Below are 20,183 nucleotides of genomic sequence, written 5' to 3' on the forward strand. Positions count from 1 at the left end.
CTATTCTCACAGATAATCCTTCGTCGCATCCAGACAGCCTTAGATAAGCACTTGCGAGACGAGCAACATGGCTTCCGCCCATCCCGCTCCTGCTCCGACCTTATATATGTCCTACGCATGATGATCGAGGAATGCAATGAATGGAGGCAAAAGATGTACCTTTTCTTTGTGGATTTCGAAAAAGCCTTCGATTCAATACACTGAGATTCGCTGTGGAATATCCTCCGATATTACGGCATTCCAGAAAAACTTGTATCCTTGATCATTGCCCTATATGAAAACACCGAGTGCTGCGTTCGGACCCACGAAGGAAATACAAGGTATTTCCATATCATGTCCGGTGTCAAACAGGGGTGTGTCCTCTCCCCCTTGCTTTTTGTCCTTGTAATCGATTATGTGCTCCAAGACTGCACGGGGTTTGGTATCCAAATCTGCGACAACAAACGACTAGCAGATCTTGATTTCGCCGACGACATCACCCTGATGGAAGCAAACAAGGAAAGGCTCCAGGATCTTCTCGAAGTAATCCGAGAGAAAGCGAGTCTTTTGGGACTAAGGATCAACTCGGACAAAACAAAAGCATGGCAACGAGCGACTCACCACTGGGCTTAAAGTGCGGGGACAATACAGTAGAGCAGGTAGTGGATTTTAGATACCTTGGAAGTACAGTCGAACGAACTGGATCCAGCGAAAAGGAGGTGCAGTCTAGGATTGGACAAGCCAGTGGAGCTTTTAATCGACTAAAGCCAGTGTGGCGATCGAAAAAGTACTCCCTGAAACTGAAAATGAGGCTGTTCAACAGTAACGTCATCTCCGCCCTCCTTTATAGCTGTGAATGTTGGAAACTAAACCAACACCAAGAAAAGAGGATTCTTGCCTTCGAGAACAACTGTCTTCGCAGAATACTGAACATTAACTGGAGAGACCACATAACCAACCAGACTGTTCGGTCTATCTCGCGCCAGCCCCTGGTAACAGATGTCATACGCCAACGAAGATGGCGCTACCTGGGGCATGTTATCCGTATGGCGGGAGATAGACTCCCCAGAACTGTACTGGAGTGGCAACCAGAGGGAACCCGAAGAAGAGGGAAGCCGAAGAATACACTTCGTCGTACGTACCAGCGGGACCTAAAACACATCAATGCGATAGTCCAACCCCAGTGGGAAGACGTCTGGGCAGCAGCACATATGAGGGACGACTGGCGGCTCTTTTTGGATGCCCTGGGTGCCTCTGGCAGCACAGAAGGAACTAAGGTCTAAGGTAAGGTAAAAAAAGACTAAGGTTTTAAGTTACCTTTAAAACTGGGTATGGAGGTTAAGCACGTAATAAAGAATATCAAGTGGATCAGGCAACTCGTTTCAACCTGAACTGATAGCAGCTAAAATCAATGGCTCATTATGAGCCATTCTATGGCCACTATGGCCAGCATAGACCACCTTCTTCTAAATCTAATTGGACGTATGTTAAAAAATTTGAAATAATTTCTGAAATAAAAGGAATGAAGGATACTCTTACATTTGGTAAAACTTAGCATTGTTTATGATATGTGTATTGGTATTAATTCTAATTTTGAATAGAAAGTGAATAGGAATCAAGTGCACTGCTATAACTTTCTGCAAGGATAATTTGCAAGCATATCTAGTATACTGAGACATGATAGTCCTACTTAAGAGCTATAGGGGGCCCAATGAATCTAGTACAAACTCTTGGGAAAGAGGAGGTAGGCAATATCAGAAGGGCTCAAATAACTGAACAAATTTATAAGTTTATAAAAAAAGAATGGAAACAGAAAAAGCAGAATGAAGATAACAGAAAAATCTTGGAGGGGGGGTCTACGGGTCCCTCTAGATCCCTCCTGATTGGAGACACTCTTTACTTTGCTTAGAATATTTTAGGGAGGGAAGACGACCAAATTTTTGCTTACAAAAAAGAATGTTGCACATATTTCTGATTTTACTAAATTGTGTTATTAATAAGTTTGTGTTCTACCCAAGAGATGCTGCTGCACCCTTTAATGCTTTTTGATCGCTGTTGTCATTTGGAATTAACTGCAAGGTGACAAAGTAAACATCAACTATAATTTTGACTTTAGAATTTAGTCGGATTTCTTACTGGCATTTGAATTGTTTATTCTAGATCAGACATGAGTCATCTATAGCATCTTCTATTGTATTTTGAATAATGGATCGAGTCTGTAATTGCAGGGCAATGCTGATGACACAATCAATTAAAAAACAGGAATCTGAAATTCTTCCATGCTCAAAGGTTTGTTCCATTTTCTGAGAATTGTTTCCCAACTTTTTTCCCCAAATGTTTCCACCTGCTCTAGTTTAATTTACAATGTTTGGATACTTCTCTTATCTTGGCAATTAATCACATCTGGATGCCCTGTATATGAGATCGTGTTACGGTATAACTTTGGCTCATTAGCGGTAAGCTTCACGCTGTGTTATCTTTGATAACATAAGATGAAAATTTTTATGGGGAAGATTATGTATAATCCTTCATGATTCCAGAAATAGAGACTTGAAATATTGAGGAATTAGTCGCAATGGAGTAGGATAGTTATCTACTATCGACAATATATTTCCTTAATTCTCTCTGCTGAATACCAAGGATTATATTTAACAAATTGTTCTATTATTTTATCTTGTTACTTTATTAGTTTCGATCATCTTGTGAAATGATAAAATACATTTGGAGCAGCTAAATTAGTTTGAACTTGTTAATGAAACTAGCCTTAAACCTTTTAAAGGCGAGAATGTCGGTTGTGCTTTGCTGAAAGCAATTTATATTTTTCTTGAATTAAGAAAAAACGACACAAAAAAATTATATCGTAAGAATAACGAAGGTTTACCCGTCTCCTCCCTAGCAAACACCCTAAACATCTTGAGTGGCATTAGTGTTAAATTGAAAACATTTTACAATGTAGATTTAGTTTGCCAAAACATCGAAAAAGAAAAGATAATCACCATTTGAATCAAGATTATTGGGAAGCACAAACAAAAGTGTATTTATAATGTGTATTTACATTAATTCCTGGAAGTTTCAGAATTTTTTTTACTTTTTCAATGTTGTAACGACAAAAGAGAAAATCTTTAATGTATGTTCTGTTTTCAGTAAACGTTAACTAACGGCTCTTTCCGTTAAAACATTTAGAGGGAGGTAGACCTACTCTTGTCTAAGGTAATTTCTGTCTACTCCAAGTTTAGTACCATTGTTTATTTTAATTTCTGTTTATTTTATGGTTCATTCATTATTCTATTGTGGCGTCTATAGTCTTTATCCTGGATGTAGTTTTTCATTGTAATATCCGATCATTTCAGGTTTTGCTTAAAAAAATAACAAAATAAAATAAAAATCACAGAAAGTAAGGAAAAATATTAAAACTTCAAGCAAACAATAATTATTCCGTATATGAGGGGGACTACTCCTTTCTCTTCTTCATTTTGTTTTATTTAATTTTTATCTTTTTCTAACCATTCCAGCAAATCTCCCCTGTATTTTTTTTAAGGATACAAAGGAAAAGGTAATTTTCAAACTCTACGAGTCAATTTTCCCTTCCAATTGACATCCCTGACAATTTTTAGCTAATTTAAGGTTTCTGCCATGATGATGGCAAGAATTGTTCAGATTTTCTGGATATTCCTTGTCAAAGAATGCCCAACGAATAATTTAATAATTCTAACTCTATTTTTTGAATAATTTCGAATTTGAGGTATGGTCGCTATTTAAATGTGAGGAACATGTCACAATATAATGTTACACAATCAGTGGTAATAATTTGACTTATCCTGTATCTGTATCTTTGCTTAGACAGTGCTATTGTGCCGTCTATGATTTTGTTTTAGCTTTATGTGGTCAATATCAATGACACCAATGCTATCTATTAATATAAATCAGTGATTAATAGATCAGCGGTCCTTGTCACCAAGTCAAGTTAGGCTAAGACCCTGGTAAGGTTTTCTTTAAACTTACCATTCATTTTACATGTTTATATATTTATAGTGCCACAGCTTATCCCCTAGTCAAACTTTCAAACGTTATTAAAAATCATAGAACGATTTTCATCGGTAAACCCAGAGAAAAAGCGCAGTTTCAAATTTCACCTTCAACGAAAATCTCTAACTTGTTTATGTATTTATAGTGACTTAATGATTCCCCGATCCCCTACCCAAAGAGAATACTTTTGAATTCAAATTTAAAGGATTTTTTGTAGTTGTTTATGTATTAGCACTTTTCTGGCTAATGCTCCAACCCCCCCTCAGAATATTCCCTCCCTAGAAGGTTCCCCCTCGAAAAATTATCCCTGCGGATAAAATATCGCCCATTCGATAACATTATCAGTTCAAGCAAGATTTTTTCTTTCGTACTTTGTTCTTCCTTCAAGGTATGATGCATTCGTAAAAGAAACTTGCTTTCACTCATCCACTAGCAAATGTCAACTTTTTTTTTACCGGTGAACCCCCAAAATCTTGATTGATCTTGACAAATAAAAACCTAGAGAGATCGCTAATTCAAGTTTTGTCCTTTAACAAATTCATTTCGACAAGAGAAAGATATTGAAAAGCGAACAGTAATTTTTAGGTACCACATCACCTTATATTCAAAGTTTTGGAGAATATTATTCATTTTTATGTATATTTTACGGTTTTGAGCTGATTTGCGTACATTATACGTATTGGGGCAGTTAGTGTGGCCCGAAAACTGTAAGTATTAAAAAAGTTACGATTTAATTTGTTCAGAAGAATGAACTACACAGGCTGTTAAAGATAAGGTTCTCTTTAAAAAAGTCTATATTGATCAAAATGAGTTTCTACACGTAAAAAAAAAAAAGAAATAGAAGATTATGGCAAAGAACAAAGAGGAAAACAAATTGTGACTGTATTTTTAAGATTCGTTTACGAAGTTATAACGACAAGATACTTAGCTTTCATTCGCAGCTATATTAAAAAAACTTTCAAACGTGCCAATTTCTCCAAAGAGAAATAAAAAACTAGATATATGCTGCTAGGCAACATGACATGTTGCGGCAACCTTTGCTCGGCTTCGCCGAGTAAAGTGTTGCGAGAGCAACACTTTGGTTTTGTTTCCTCGCTTCTATTAAACACTGAAGTTGTTAATCTGTAAGGAACTTAGAATAAATACTAGGTACACCAACTCACAAATGTTGCAAACCCCTCATAGCAACTAGCAAAAGTTGCAATCCCCTCATCGCTGAAGATGATTGTAGCATAATTGCCGGTTATTACTTACAAGTCCCCTACATGTCTTACCACTGGAACCAAATTGGTCTTGCCGTCAAATACACCAAAAACAAATAATAGGTGGACCAACTAGCAAAAGTTGTGCACCCCTCATTGCCGAAGATGATTATGGGCTAACAGCCGACTGTTGCTAAAGACTCCCCTACATGTCTCACAATTAGTACTGGCCTATTTTTGGCTTTAGTGTGTACCTTACTACTAAAGTTGTCAACCCCTTTAAACTTTCAAACTGGTATATCTCATGAAAGAATTTTTGTACCAAAAATTAGATGACATATACTTTGATTAGCTCATCAAGAGCTATAAAATACCGTAAAAAAATCTATCTGTCTTAGTTCAAAAGTTGACTTTTTTGCCGAAGGGCAAGTTTCTAACGTCATCATTTAGAAAGGAACAAAGGATAAACTCTAATTTCTGTAGCAATGAGAGAACTTTTAAAGTTTAAGAGGTATATCTGATATCATTTCTGTATCAGCCTATTTTTGGTTTCAGTTGTGTACCTTGCTACTGAAGTTGTCAACCCCTCTAAACTTTCAAACTGGTATTTCTCAAGAAGGAATTTTTCGATTAAAAAATGGATGACATATACTTTGATCAGCTCATCAAGAGCTATCGACTGCTGTCTAAAAAATCTATCTGTCTCAGTTGAAAAGTTGACTTTTTTGCCGTAGGCCAAGTTTCTAACGTCATTACTTAGAAAAGAGTAAAGGATAAACTCTAATTTCCTTAACAATGAGAGAAATTTCTCATTTCTCATTTCTTTAGCAATGAGAGAACTTTTCAAGTTTAAGAGGTACATCTGATGCCATTTCTCTACCGCAATCCCAATTGCGAAAAACCGAATGATAAACTCAGCTGAAATCAAGAATAAAAATGGGTAGAAATGGGTAGAAACACAAGCAAAAACCATCCTTGTTGGCTCCAGACAAGAGTTCTAGGAAGTTTTCCGAAATGCAAAGTCATATTCATCAATCCAGCCCAAGTTCCACACTTTCCGTAAAAGCCGCAGAGGTTAGACCCATACCACTATCTAGGAATAGGCTAAAATTGGGGTGCTAGGAACAAAAAAATTCGACAAAAACATATTGTTAATCTCGCAAAAGAACTACCGAGCAAAAATGGTGCAACATAAAAAAAAGATGAATTATTTGAAATCAACATCAGAGACAACATCAGATATACAAGGTGTTTTGAAACATCTAATGTTCTTCTTGAGATTAACACCCTGGTCACTAATTTTATCACTTAGTATATAAGACATACTGCGTTCAAAACTCAAATTCAAAAATAAATAAAACAATATTACGGTAAAATTATGATTTTTATTAAAATAAAACTATAGTTGTGGTTAAATGTGCGTATAAAACGATATTTGGAGAAGTCCGCATATAAAACGTGTCATATCCTAATACATTTTGTTAAAAATTTACCAAATCAAATGTTTAGTTTAAATTTCCTATGTTATTTATTAAATAGTCTTTGTTCTTAAGTCGTTCTTCAATAAACATTTTGTTACTTCTGCTGCTCTTTCTTCTAACAACTCATAGCCGCAAGAAGCCCCGTGAGGCCAACACAGCTACGAAGTCGTCTCCTCTATCCCGCTCTATTTAAAGCCTTGCTCCTTAAATCCTCCAAAAAAGTTCTAATTTTCCTTAAAACCTTCCTTGGGGCCTACTAGCATCCAATTCTTGGAGGACCTTCTTTTCGTTTGACCCTATAAGGCTTACCGAAAGGACGATGCATGATACATCTTCATTGTCATTTAGGGCAGTCTAAATTCAAACTTCATAATTCCTTATGATCAAAATTTCACAATTTATCAATCAGATTAAAACAAGATATGTGGAATGGGTGCATTTTAAAGACAATGGAAGGGAAAAAACTTTGGATAAGACATGGCCAAAGGTCCCCAGTTTAAGACCTTCAATCAAACAGATTGAATATCCCTTAACAGTAATCATTTCAACAAGGTGTAATATATCAATCATTTGTGTAACATGCTATTGGATCGTTTTGACTTTGAACGTCTTAGACTCAGGCAGCTAATCAGCAAGCAATCAGCAAGCTCAGAAGCCCTCAAATACAAACTTCGATGGAAACCAAACACATTTTCTGAAATATATATTTAGTGTTTACTGATTATAGACCATCGCATTTCTGCGATGGTCCGAATCGAACGAATGGGTGTTGCATTTGAGCCCCTCTTCTGGAAAAATTCTTTTAACACCTTTCACCTTAACTTTAAGCTGTTTTATGGAAGTTAATTATTTACGATTGCTTATTGTGTATTAGATTTCACCCTCCCCCCTCCAAGAAAAATTCTCTTAACACCTCTCACCTTAGCTTTTATATGTTTAATGAGGGTTATTTATTTACGATAGCTTAATGGGCGTCAGATTTCAGCCCCATACCCTGGAAAAATTCTTTTAACAGGTCTCACCTTAAGTTTTAGCTGTTTTATGAAAGTGCTTTATTAACGATAGCCTATGGGCTGTGATATTTCAGTGCCCCTCCCCCCAGAAAAATTTCTGTAACACATCCCACCATACCTTTAAACTGTTTGATGGAAGTTATGTCTTGTGGATATACCATAGGTCGTGGATATATCTATGGTGAATTTCTCAACATTTATGTAGACAATCCTCAATTGAATGACTTTAGGTTGAAAATAAACATTCCTGTCTGTATAATATAGATTTTAGTGCCCTAAGACTTCAGTGCACTTGTATGTACAATAAAATATCTGTTTCTTCCATTGCCATTTGAGAATCAAAACAAAGCATTGTCTAGGTCACTTTGGAACGCTAATACAACGCAGAAAGCAGGTGTTCCTAATAGAGCAATAGTCAATTGCAATGTTGGATGCTTGCGCAATCGTTGGACTTGATGGAATTTTGGAATTTCGCAATAAATTGGAATGGATTTGAAACACGCTATCAATAGCTTGTCACATAGAATTTATTTCCCGAATCAAAATATCATGAATAGTTGGCTACTCCAATTGGTTAAGACTCTGGTCTGGCCATTGGGTAAATCTCTGGTCTTATATTTTTTTTTCCTAAAGCGGACAAAAATCTTAAAGAAAAAACGTCTTTAAAGGAATGAAAGAAAACTCCATGAAGAAAATAAAATATCGAAAAAATTTCTTATAGTATCATGTAACATCCAACGTGCAGGCCGTCATTACGTAATAGTCACGTGTACCATTACATGCCAACCACGTGTGCACCGTTTTCAGTTACAAACGGGGTTTCCTACGGGGCCCTGAACTCTAACAAGTCACGTCAGATTACGGCTTCCTCAATAAATCTAACAATTCATGTGAGACTACGTCGTCCTCAATAAATTTAACAAGTCATGCAACTCCTATTACGTAACATAAGGTATACTATACCTTTAGATAACAAACAGGTGAACTATAGTATTGTATAACAAACAGGTGCGCGTAATAACGTCTTGATAGGTTGGTAACTCTAATAGTATACCCTCTATGGGTCTGGTCAAATAGATTGACCCCTCACTGCTCGAAAAAACAAAAGCTTTATTCATTATAATTTTCTAGGGGAGGAAGATTGGAGGGTATACAGAGAGCCCTGTATTGGCCCTTAAATCGTGCAGATTTAATTTTTTACAAGTCTATAATTTCAATAACATGTAACAAGTTCCTGATTAATGAAATTGTAGTTGATATATTTGATTTTTGACAACTATAATCCAGTATTAACCTCAGAATTGTAATCAGTAGGCTCACAAATCCTTGTTTACCTGCTTTGATAGAATTCAACCATCTTTTTTAAAGTATTTTCTCGGTGTGTTTTGATTTAGGATAGTCATTCTTTATATCATTAACATTTAATCATTCATCACCATTCTATGAATAGCCCCTAATTAATCATGAATCACAAGAGGTACAACATATCTTCAGGCTCAAAACTGGAGTGAAAGGGAATGTTTGCGAGGGAGATGGGTTTCAAGTGCCCAACTTTGGGCTCTGCAATCATAAAGATCGAAAATATTGGCTCGACTCAAATTTTAACAAGATCTAACATTTCCCAAATTCCTGAAATATTTACTACATGGTTTTGATTTAAGACGTCTATATTGTAATAATAGCCTTAGATGTGTGATCAGCAAGATCGGAAACTTTTAAATATCATCTGTTTGGAAGAAATACAACACCATTTGTAAATTATGTAGTTAGTGAGTCTTTGGTAATTGAAAACAAATGCTGGGACCTTGATGTTCTTAACGATTAGCAGGGAATGATTACCATTCTGAAAGACAGGTGCGAAGTTTGGAGTGAGAGATTTTAAGGGTCACCGGTGAAAGAGCCGCACTTTGGACCCTGTAATAATATAGATTCAAAATCCTTGTCTGACTCAGGTTTCTGAAGCGTGTAATATGTCCAGAATATACTTAGCGTCTTTTCATTTTTGACTTCTATAAAAACTGTGAATTTCAAAACCGCTACACAAAAATAAAAGAAACTGACACAATTAAAGTTGAAAATTCCAATTTACGCGGTTGTAAACCCACAATAAAATTACCTATTGTCCCTAGGCAATGGTGATATTGTAATATTAGCTTCATATTTGTAATTAGCTAGCTCACAACCAAATTTAGGAGAAAATAAATATCATGTTGAAATAGTTAATTATCTCAATTTGAGCTTAGAATTTTATATGGAAATAAACACCTAATCTTAGTATTCAGCGAGATCAAGTACTCCTTATTAACAACTATAGTGGAAACGCTAAGCCCTCATAGTTAAGGATCGTTGTAAAAACTAATAAGTATTCAGTGGGGGGGAATAATTTAGACCCGGGAATATATATTATTCACAATGAACATGTACTATAAAGAGTAAAAAACAAGAACAAATTGAACGTAAAAATATTTTGATAAGAAAATATATCACAAGTTAGTAATCATAGTGAACAGGTTTGGGTGAAAGTATTACTCCGGTATTTTAAACCAGGATTTCATACAAAAATACTCACCGGAAAAATAAAAAAAAATTACCTTTTCTTAGTTCTTCGCTTTAAATACCGTAGTGGTGATGTGATGGACCAATATCGATCAAGACTTAAAACGAAAAGATTAAAAATTGAGGCAGTACTAGCAGTGTAGTCAACGGATAGCCAAAAATCACATACGGCGTTCCCCAATGGCCATGAATCTAAAAATTATATGATTTACTAAGAGACTTGTCCTCCTTGTCCAAACTTTAGTGACTGCGCAAAATCTTTGATAAATTACAATGAGAAACCCGATATGACTCAGGTTTCTTGTAGGGTATGTTGGCTAGGGGGTTTTCTGTTGTGAGCATTAGCAACCATCTAGAGAGATTTAAGTACTGCACAAGGTATATTCCGACCACCCCCTCCCGTCCTCCAAAAGAACTGGATATTGCTTAAAATAACTTTATTATTGTCTATATTAATTCGTGGATTTAGTATTAGAGAAAAAGAACACCGTGAAATTTTGCGAAGTCGCGAATTTCCACAGAACTTGACCCAATTTTCTAAATAGATTCTTAACTATCAATAAAAAAAATACAGTTCACAAATTTGCACCTTTGCAAGCGTTTTGAGAATAAAGAAATAGCAATGGAAAATCATTTATATACCACTTAATGGGCATTTTAATAACATGTTAACATACTTTATAGCGTAATTCTTCCTCTTTTATGTTGAATCTGAAAATATTTCACCATTTTCTGCTTCTTCCATAGTCATGTTCGATCAGGAAAGTAATGTAAATGGAGTAAAAGCTGACGTAATAATTTTTTAGGAATAATTTTTCATCTGTTTGTTTGTAAGAATAAATAAATTTATATTTCAGAACAAAATCAAAATGGAGAACTTTAATGATACTTATTAGTCTAAAAAAAAAACTTAGTTAATTTAATAGTTTATTTATTAAGAACATACTGTTTTTTTTTAACTGCAGCATTTAATCCAATATGTAAAAAAAAGGTTTCCAACTTTGATCCAGATAAAAAAACAACACTCATTTGGTCTTCCATATCATTCCGCAGCTGTTTACTTAGCTAAGAAAATACTTCAAAAATTATTGAAAACTTCAGGACAAATAGAATTAAAAAAAAAAAGACCTAAAATCTTCATACAAATTGGTTTACATTGGTAACATAGAATGGCCAAAAGTTGATACGTACTTTTCTAAGTAAGAGAAAGCTTGCAAGAATACGAGAATTTAATTTCAAAACATTGGTCATTCTAATTGCAGGCAAAGATTCTAAAGGTGGAAAGCATCGCGTTAAGAAAGTTCCCTGGAGAAACAACAAATTGATGCTTCCCAAAGGAAGTGGCTTAGAGAAGTACTTATGGCACATAGAAGAGATAATATCTTGAATGGTTCACTATATGAGAGATATTTTTCGGAGTAGTTTCCATTCAAATTCATTTTTAGTGTCAATGGAGGGGTAGCCGTCCGTATTAATATTGGCGGAAACTTCGATTCATTTCATAAAATGCCCACATTATCTAGTATTTTTCTTGGATATGAGGTTAAATCCCCGACCATAGCATATACTTGACCAGTTTATATCCCGACAAGATGCATACACCATTTTGTGGTCCAATGTTGACTTATGCTGCTTCGAAACGCACGTATTACATTTGATCATCAATATTCCAATTAGTAACAGCTTAATACGCTTACAGCTTTATGTCTGTGAATCAAATAAAAAAAAGCAAGTTTTTGTAAATGAAAGTAAGGAGCAACATTAAAACTTAAAACGAACAGAAATTACTCAAAATATGAAAGGGCTTTTCCCCCTCAACGCCCCGCTCTTTACGCTAAAGTTTGACTCTTTCTCTTAAATCTACTTTTTAAAACAGTAAGAAACTTTAGCGTAAAGAGCAGGGCGTTAAGGAGGAAAAGCCCCTTTCATATACGGAGTAATTTCTGTTCGTTTTAAGTTTTAATGCTGCTCCTTATTTTCATTTAAAAAAAAACTTTTTTTTATTATTTAATTTCTGGACATTTTTGAATTAATGCATGTTTTGATCTTGGCTCTCCGCACATAAATAATTAAAACAAAATTTGCATATTAATTAATTGCAATTAATCGGAAGATTTTGAGAAAAAAGAGCGAGGGAGGAGGCCTAATTGCCCTTCAATTTTTTGATTACTTAAAAAGGCAACTAAAACTTCTAATTTTTTTACAAACGTTTTCATTGGAAAAAATATATGTAACTTACAAATTAACTTGTATAACGAACTTCTATATTCGTATGTTTTTATTGCGTATATGAGGGGGTTCAACCCTCGTCGATACCTCGCTCTTTACACTTTAAGTTTTGCCCCAATTCCTTAAGAATGACCTCTGAATCACAAAGGCCGTAGAATAAATAGTTGCAATTACTAAAAATACTTCAGCGTAAAGAGTGAGGTATAACGAAGAGGTAAACCCCTCATATGCGTAACAATTTTTGTTCGTTTTAAGTTTTAATGTTGCTTCTTACTTTCAGTAGAAAAAACTTTTCATATTTATTTTTCACTGTTTTTTCAAATAATGCTAGAAAATCCTGCGCCCCCTTTTCCCCCATGAGAAGTTCCTCCACGGAAATATCCTCCCACGTAGCCCCCCAACTCTCCGCCCTATGCCAAAACAAATCCCCTTGAAAACGTCTGTACACTTCCCAGTAACCATTACTATATGTAAACACAGGTCAAAGTTTGTAACTTGCAGCCCCTCCCACGGGGACTGGGGGGGGGAGTAAGTCGTCCTTAAAGACATAGTAGGTTTTCGACTATGGTAAATAAAACGGATATCTCAGAATTTTGATCTGGTGACTTTTGGGAAAAACTGAGCGTGGGAGGGGGCCTAGGTGCCCTCCAATTTTTGGTTACGTAAAAAGGACACTAGAACTTTTAATTTCCGTCGGAATGAGCCTTCTTGAGACATTCTAGGACCACTCAGTCGATACGATCACTCCTGGGGGAAAAAACAAACAAAAAACAAAAAAACGAATAAACGCATCCGTGATCTGTCTTCTGGCAAAAAATGTGAAATTCCACATTTTTGTAGATAGGAGTTTGAAGCTTCTACAGTAGGTTTCTCTGATACGCTGAATCTGATGGTGCGAATTTCGTTAAGATTGTATGACTTTTAGGGGTTATTTTCCCCTATTTTCTAAAATGAAGCAAATTTTCTCAGGCTCGTAACTTTTGATGGGTATAACTGATCTTGATGAAACTTACACATTTAAAATTAGCATTAAAATTCGATTCTTTTGATGTAACTATTGGTATCAAAATTCTATTTATTAGAGTTTTGGTTACTATTGAGCTGGGTCGCTCCTTACTATAGTTCGTTACCACGAACTGTTTGATTTCCTATCCCTGACAGTAGTTCTTTATTAGCTAAGAGCTGATCAATACCAACTACCAGAAACCTGAAAACGCAGAAGGTTCACTAAATGTTTACGACTAATGTCTTCTAAAAGTTTCCTGTTCTAACGATGCGACGCAAAAATTAGTTGTTAAGACTGAGGTTTATTTGTACAAATTTCACTAAGCTTTTCTATTCTAAAGACACTTCTACATTCTGCGCTTTCTTCGAAACTGGTACGGGCCTGCATGCCAAAAAACGGGAAGTGAAGAAGGTTATTTTCATTTTTTGGGAGCCTTTTCAAGCAATCAATTTGAAAAGAAAAAAAAATATAGCTTACCAGGGAAGAGAAAAAAGCTTCTAAAAATTCTCAGAAATGGTCGATTGAAGAGGTTTCCTCATTTATTGAAATCTGGAAGGGCAACTTTGATGATAGGAAAAACGAACGGTAAACAGGAGAATGAAAAACTGGGGTAAACTGGAGTAGATTATGCCAAATGTAGACCCACTCTAACAAAAAACAAGGGTTGTGGCTAACAAATCTACTCTTTCTACTCTTTAACAAAAAAAAAAAAATATAGCTTACCAGGGAAGAGAAAAAAGCTTCTAAAATTCTCAGAAATGGTCGATTGAAGAGGTTTCCTCATTTATTGAAATCTGGAAGGGCAACTTTGATGATAGGAAAAACGAACGGTAAACAGGAGAATGAAAAACTGGGGTAAACTGGGGTAGATTATGCCAAATGTAGACCCACTCTAACAAAAAACAAGGGCTGTGGCTAACAAATCTACTCTTTCATTGTAATAAGCTTCTGCAGATAGGATATGCCCTGCATAAATAGTTAGCTGAAACATGTTTCATAGTCGTAAAAACTGCTGGCTCTTTGATAAATTAAATAAAAAACAAGTTTTTTCAGCTGCAAGTAAGGAGCGACATTAAAACTTAAAACGAACAGAAATTACTCCGTATATGAAAGGGGTTCTCCTCTCCGCAACGACCCGCTCTTTACGCTAAAGCTTGACTCTATCACAACCCTACATTTTAAACGAGTAAAAAAACTTTAGCGTAAAGAGCGAGGTGTCGTTGTGGATGGGACAAACCCTTTCATATACAGAGTATTTTCTGTTCGTTTTAAGTTTTGATGTCGCTCCTTACTTGCAGTTAAAAAAACCTTTTGTTTTATTTAATTTATCTGCGAGCCAGCAGTTTTTACGACTGTGAAATGTGAATAATTAAAACAAAATTTGTATTTTTTTTTTCTAAATGGCTTTCTCATAGTTTTGATAGGATGATTTTTTTAAAAAAGGGGCGGGGAGGAGGCCTAAATGCCCTCCAATTTTTGGCTGCTTAGAAATGCAACTAGATTTTCTATTTTTTGTACGAACGTTTTTTGTTAATAATAAACATACATACCTTGCGAATTAACTTACGTAACGAACTTCTAAATTTGTGTATTTTTATTATGTATATGAGGGGTTTGCCCCCTCGTCAATACCTCGCTCTTTATACTAAACTTGAATTTTATCCCAAATCTTTAAGAATCACAAAGCCCCTGAATCACAAAGGCTGTAGAATAAATAGTTGAAAATACTAAAAATACTTTAGCGCAAAGAGCAAGGTATTGTGGAGGAGACGAACACCCTTATAAACGTAATATTTCATGTTTGTTTTAAGGTTTAATTCTACTCAGTACTTCCAGGTAATTTGTTTTTATTTAGTTTCTCATTGTTTTTTAAATAATGCTAGAAAATCCTGCACCCCCTTCATGGAAATTCTCTTCCCTCGTGACAAATTCCTCCAAGAAAAGATCCTCCTACGTAACCCCCTCCCCCGACCGACTCCCATCCCAACGCGAAAAAGTCCCCCTGAAAGCGTCTGTACACTTCATAATGAGCATTAGTATATGTAAACAATGGTCGAAGTTTGTAACTTTCAGCCCATCCCACGGGGACTGTGGGGGATTAAATCATCCCCAAATACCTGGTTATTTGGTTTTCGACTAAGTTGAACAGAATGGCTATCTCAGATTTTGATCCGGTGACTTTGGGGAAAATAATTAGCGTGGGAGGGGGCCTAGGTACCCTCCAATTTTTTGATAACTTAAAAAGGGGCACTAGAAATTTTAATTTCCGTCAGAATGAACCCTCTCGCAACATTCTAGGACCACTGGGTCGATACGATCACCCTGGGAAAAAAAAATAAACACATCCGTGATCTGGCTTCTGGTAAAAAAAATACATAATTCCAAATTTTTGGAGATAGGAGCTTGAAACCCTAACAGTAGGGTTCTCTGATAATCTGAATCTGATGGTGTGATTTTTGTTAAGGTTCTATGAATTTTAAGGGTTTTTCCCTCTATTTTCTAAAATAAGGCAAATTTTCTCGGAATCGTAACTTTTGATGGGTAAGATTAAACTCGATGAAACATATATTTAAAATTAACATTAAAATACGATTCTTTTGATGTAACTAATGGTATCAAAATTCTGTTTTCTTAAAGTTTCGGTTACTATAGAGCCGGGTCGTTCCTTACCACAGTCCGTTACCACGAACTGTTCGATTTATAGTTTAATGTCACAAAAAGGATTATAGTCTCAGTTTCATCAGTGATAGCATCTCTTGAAGGTTGTCAAATCATCTTCAAATTTGATATTTTGTCAGATTGAACAATCTTTGAGAGTAAACTTTCATGAATCGCTCTGGCAAAAATTAGGGCTATCTTATTAAAAAAAAAAAAAAAGGTTACATCTTTAGTAGGTGTATTTATACAGAACTTTATAGTATTTAATTAAGAGATGGATATAGTCTAAGGTCAGTCAGAGACAAATGAAAGGAAACTCACAGTCAAAAGATATTTCTCCATTTTTATTTTTTTTAATTTTTTTTTACTTAAAAGATTAAATTCTTTTGCTTTGTGTCCTAGACTGTATCTCTACGAAAAAAGTAAACGTCTACAATGGACTTCAAAGAAATTTCATTTTCTTGTTTTGAATTGAAATATATCTCATTATAGAGCACAGAAGCTTAGGGTGCATTGTTATATTTAAAAGAAGCAACATTAAAGAAGTCTAAAAATAACCGGGTTTCTTATCTTCACGTAGATACTACTGAAATAATCTTAAAATACAAACATGACCAGTTTCAACGTTTATACCAAATGTTGAATTACAGAGTTGGAAATGTAGAATAGTTACAATTTCTTTGTACATTAATAACCTAGGTTCAGTCAACTCGAATAAGGTAGATATACTGCATCTATAGACTTTAAATATCAAATTTGTTGAAGTCTTAGAATTTCGAAACAAAACAATGCTTTTTGACTATATTTCCCATTTTTGTTGAAAATCGATTATTTTTAGGCTTTTCGAATGTTGTTACTTTTAAATACGACAATGCACTGGATTTATTTCAGTCTAATCTTGTTAAATATAATCAGCAGAAAAATTTAGTAAATTACTTTCGATGTCTTTGCTGCGGAGATATTTCCGCATTGCCTCCATATTATAGTAAAATATTCTGATCAGTTAATATTTATAGTAAAAAGTAAATATAGCAAAAAAATTTCTATAATAAGAAATTCTGATCAAAGTGAACTAGGTTAAACTCTTATAAAGTTATCTTTAAGGACTAAGATCAGTATTATTCGTTGAAATGTCGGTAATAGCGATATTAGAAATTTTCATGCTTGTTGCCTCCTGGCAAAAAATAGTTAGCCAGAGCAAAGAGTAAAATTTTGATTTACTTGACCACAGATATTCCAGGAGTGACTGTAGCCTCTTCACATTAAGCTCAATGTGTAGCAAGCATTTTTGAGAATGAGAAAAAACAAGCAATAATAAAATGTTTTAATGATGAATTCAAAATATTTTTTAAGTTTGAGTTTTAAAAAGGTAATCGGAAAATAAAATGCTTACAATTATCAACAGACTGAATTTGATGTTCCCAAAACCTTAGAAAAACATTTGGGAAACTTTTGCGCAAGCAGAGGGGAATAATATTTAGGATAATTACATGCAAATAATAGATATATGATAACAAAACACTTTCAATTATTTTTAGGGCTAGACCTCGTTCCAGTGCTCGTTTATCTCAATTGCTGGAGCAGGAGGATATTTCTTTTCGTCGTCTTTTTTTTTCTAATCAAAGAGTTACCTCTAAAACATTCTAAATAAGGGGCGGCTTGGCCCAATAAGATGAGGTAAGATAAGATTTATTCATCATGAAATGCACATATATTATTACATTTTACGATTCCCCCAAAGGCTCTTTGGCTTGTAAAGAAGGGGAAGACAAACGACTCGCTTACTAGGAGAAGAAATCACTTACTCACAGAGAGAAGAGCAAAAAGAAGGAGAAAAGAAAATATAATTAAAATAAAAACTACTGAAAACAAAACTAGATAGAATGAATAGACTAAATTAATTAAGTAGATTATTAGATTAAATTTACTCCAACAATATATATATATATATATATATATATATATATATATATATATATATATATATAATAAACAGAGAAAATAACTACTTATAAGCCAAAGAATTTCTTAGATTTTTTCAGAACATACCGAATTAGTGGCACCTTCGAGCTGATTCGGGCAGCAATATAACTCGCAACTAAAGGATTTAAATCTAACCTTACACAAGGATTAAAAAGAACTTCAATATTATTTCTGTTATTGCGAAGATTATAATTATTCTGATCAGAAATAAAAATGGTGGAACACTCAGGGGATGGGGGGGTCACCCTGAAGCTGAGAAAAATTAAAACTTGCACACGGTCTTTAGATCTATGAATTATCCCATTATGTTGGGGAATTCCAGATAACTGGGGATAAATCTAAGAAACACGTGAAGATATAAAAAAACTGGACTTAGAAAAATTTAGGGTAAGATAATTAGAATTAAGCCATAAAATTACTCTTTCAAACAAATTTACAAATTTAATTGAAGCTCTGATTCGTAATTTCCCGAAGTACCAAGTGTGCTGTCATCAGCAAAACTAAAAAAAAGATATCAAAAGATCGCAAGCTATAGTTTGTACTATGGGCAAAGGAAGGCGTAGGATGACAAAGTCTACAGAAATTAATAAATTTCTGTTTTTTACTACATAAAAGAGATCATTTACATAAATCAAAAATAGCACAAGCCATAAAACTCATCCATGAGGGATGCCAAATTTCATTTGTGAGGGTCAACGGAAAAGCAAATCAAGAGAAATTACCCTATCATTCAAATAAGACTGAAACCAAGCAAATATATTACCCCAATGCCAAAATGAGAAGAATTTCATGGGTTAAGGAATCCAATGCCTTACAAATATTTAGGAATAGAGGAGCCAGAAATAATCCTGATTCCAATGTAGAATTTATAAAATTTAAAAGGGTCATACGGGCATGTTCAGTGGAGTGCTTCATTCGGAAACCAAATTGAAAATCCTGAAGAATTTTTTCAGATGTTAGAAAAGTAAGGAGACGAGAAAGCCTAGCCTTTTCAAAGATTTTACTAAATACTAATAAAATTGAAATTGGTTGATAATTTGTTTGATCATTTTTGGTCCATCTTTGTAAGAAACAAATATCCGAGCACGCTTGAGAGCATTTGGAAAAACACCACAATCAAATTAAAGATTAATAAGCATTGTTAGAGGCAAAAATATTGAAAGATGAATAGATTTAACTACCTCAGTAGGAATAAAATCTGGTCCAAATGAGGACGAGTTTTTCAAGCCATTAACAATTTTAGTAGTTTTTTTTACTGTTACTTGCTCTAGAAACATAGACTTAACACAATACGGCTCGAGGTAAGATCTAAATTCCAGCTCTGGTCGAGACAAAAGTAACTGTAGCAGCAATATCCTCACCAATGGTAACGAAAAATGAAGTGAATGCCTCTTAGATATTAAGCTCACCCTCCACAGCTTCATCACCAATGACCAGACTCATAGGTAGCTAGATTGAGAACTAGGTTTAAGTACAGAATTTATTACCTTCCAAGTTTTACGAATAACATTGCCACGTGCAGCAAAATTATTTAGATAATAGAGAGATTTGACTTTCCTACAAAAGAAATCAGATGTTTTCCGATAGATCTTGAATTGACAAAGACAAATAGCACTCGCTGAAAGTTCGGCGCGTTTATAAGCCCTCCAAAGGTTATTTTTCCTTCTCCAGCTTTTGAGGAATCCGGATATCATCCATGGGTTAAGAAGAATATTCTTTTTAGACCTATGATTAGAAGGTGGCACTTTACAAAAGCTAATAATAGCCTCTTTGACGGTTCCATAAACGGACTAAAAAAAAAATCAAGAAAAATCCTTGTTCTTATCAAACAAGCTCTATGAATTCTCCACCACTTTAGACCCAAGAAGATATAACTCTTTCTCACTAAAGCTACTAGAATAGGAATCAAACACTTGAGCCTGGTTACTCTTCCCCTTTGTAAAGCTAAACTGAGAATGTATCAGAAAATGATCAGATATATCACTAAATAAAATTGAGTTTTCCTTCAAGCTAAGCGTAGAGAAGATATTGTCAATAAAAGAAGCTGTAA

General features: G+C 34.7%; 1 protein-coding gene across 2 annotated transcripts in view; it reads right to left on the bottom strand.

The window, feature by feature from the left end:
- The window catches only part of LOC136027606 (histamine H1 receptor-like), a 196,157-nt gene that overhangs the window by 115,561 nt on the left and 60,413 nt on the right, over positions 1 to 20,183 (bottom strand). For both annotated transcript variants that reach the window (XM_065705023.1, XM_065705030.1), the window contains one exon: positions 10,293 to 10,449. In XM_065705023.1, the coding sequence (XP_065561095.1) occupies positions 10,293 to 10,449 (157 nt within the window). The remainder of the gene's footprint in view (positions 1 to 10,292; positions 10,450 to 20,183) is intronic.

Source organism: Artemia franciscana, chromosome 1, assembly GCF_032884065.1.
Source record: "Artemia franciscana chromosome 1, ASM3288406v1, whole genome shotgun sequence".
Classification (NCBI taxonomy): domain Eukaryota; kingdom Metazoa; phylum Arthropoda; class Branchiopoda; order Anostraca; family Artemiidae; genus Artemia; species Artemia franciscana.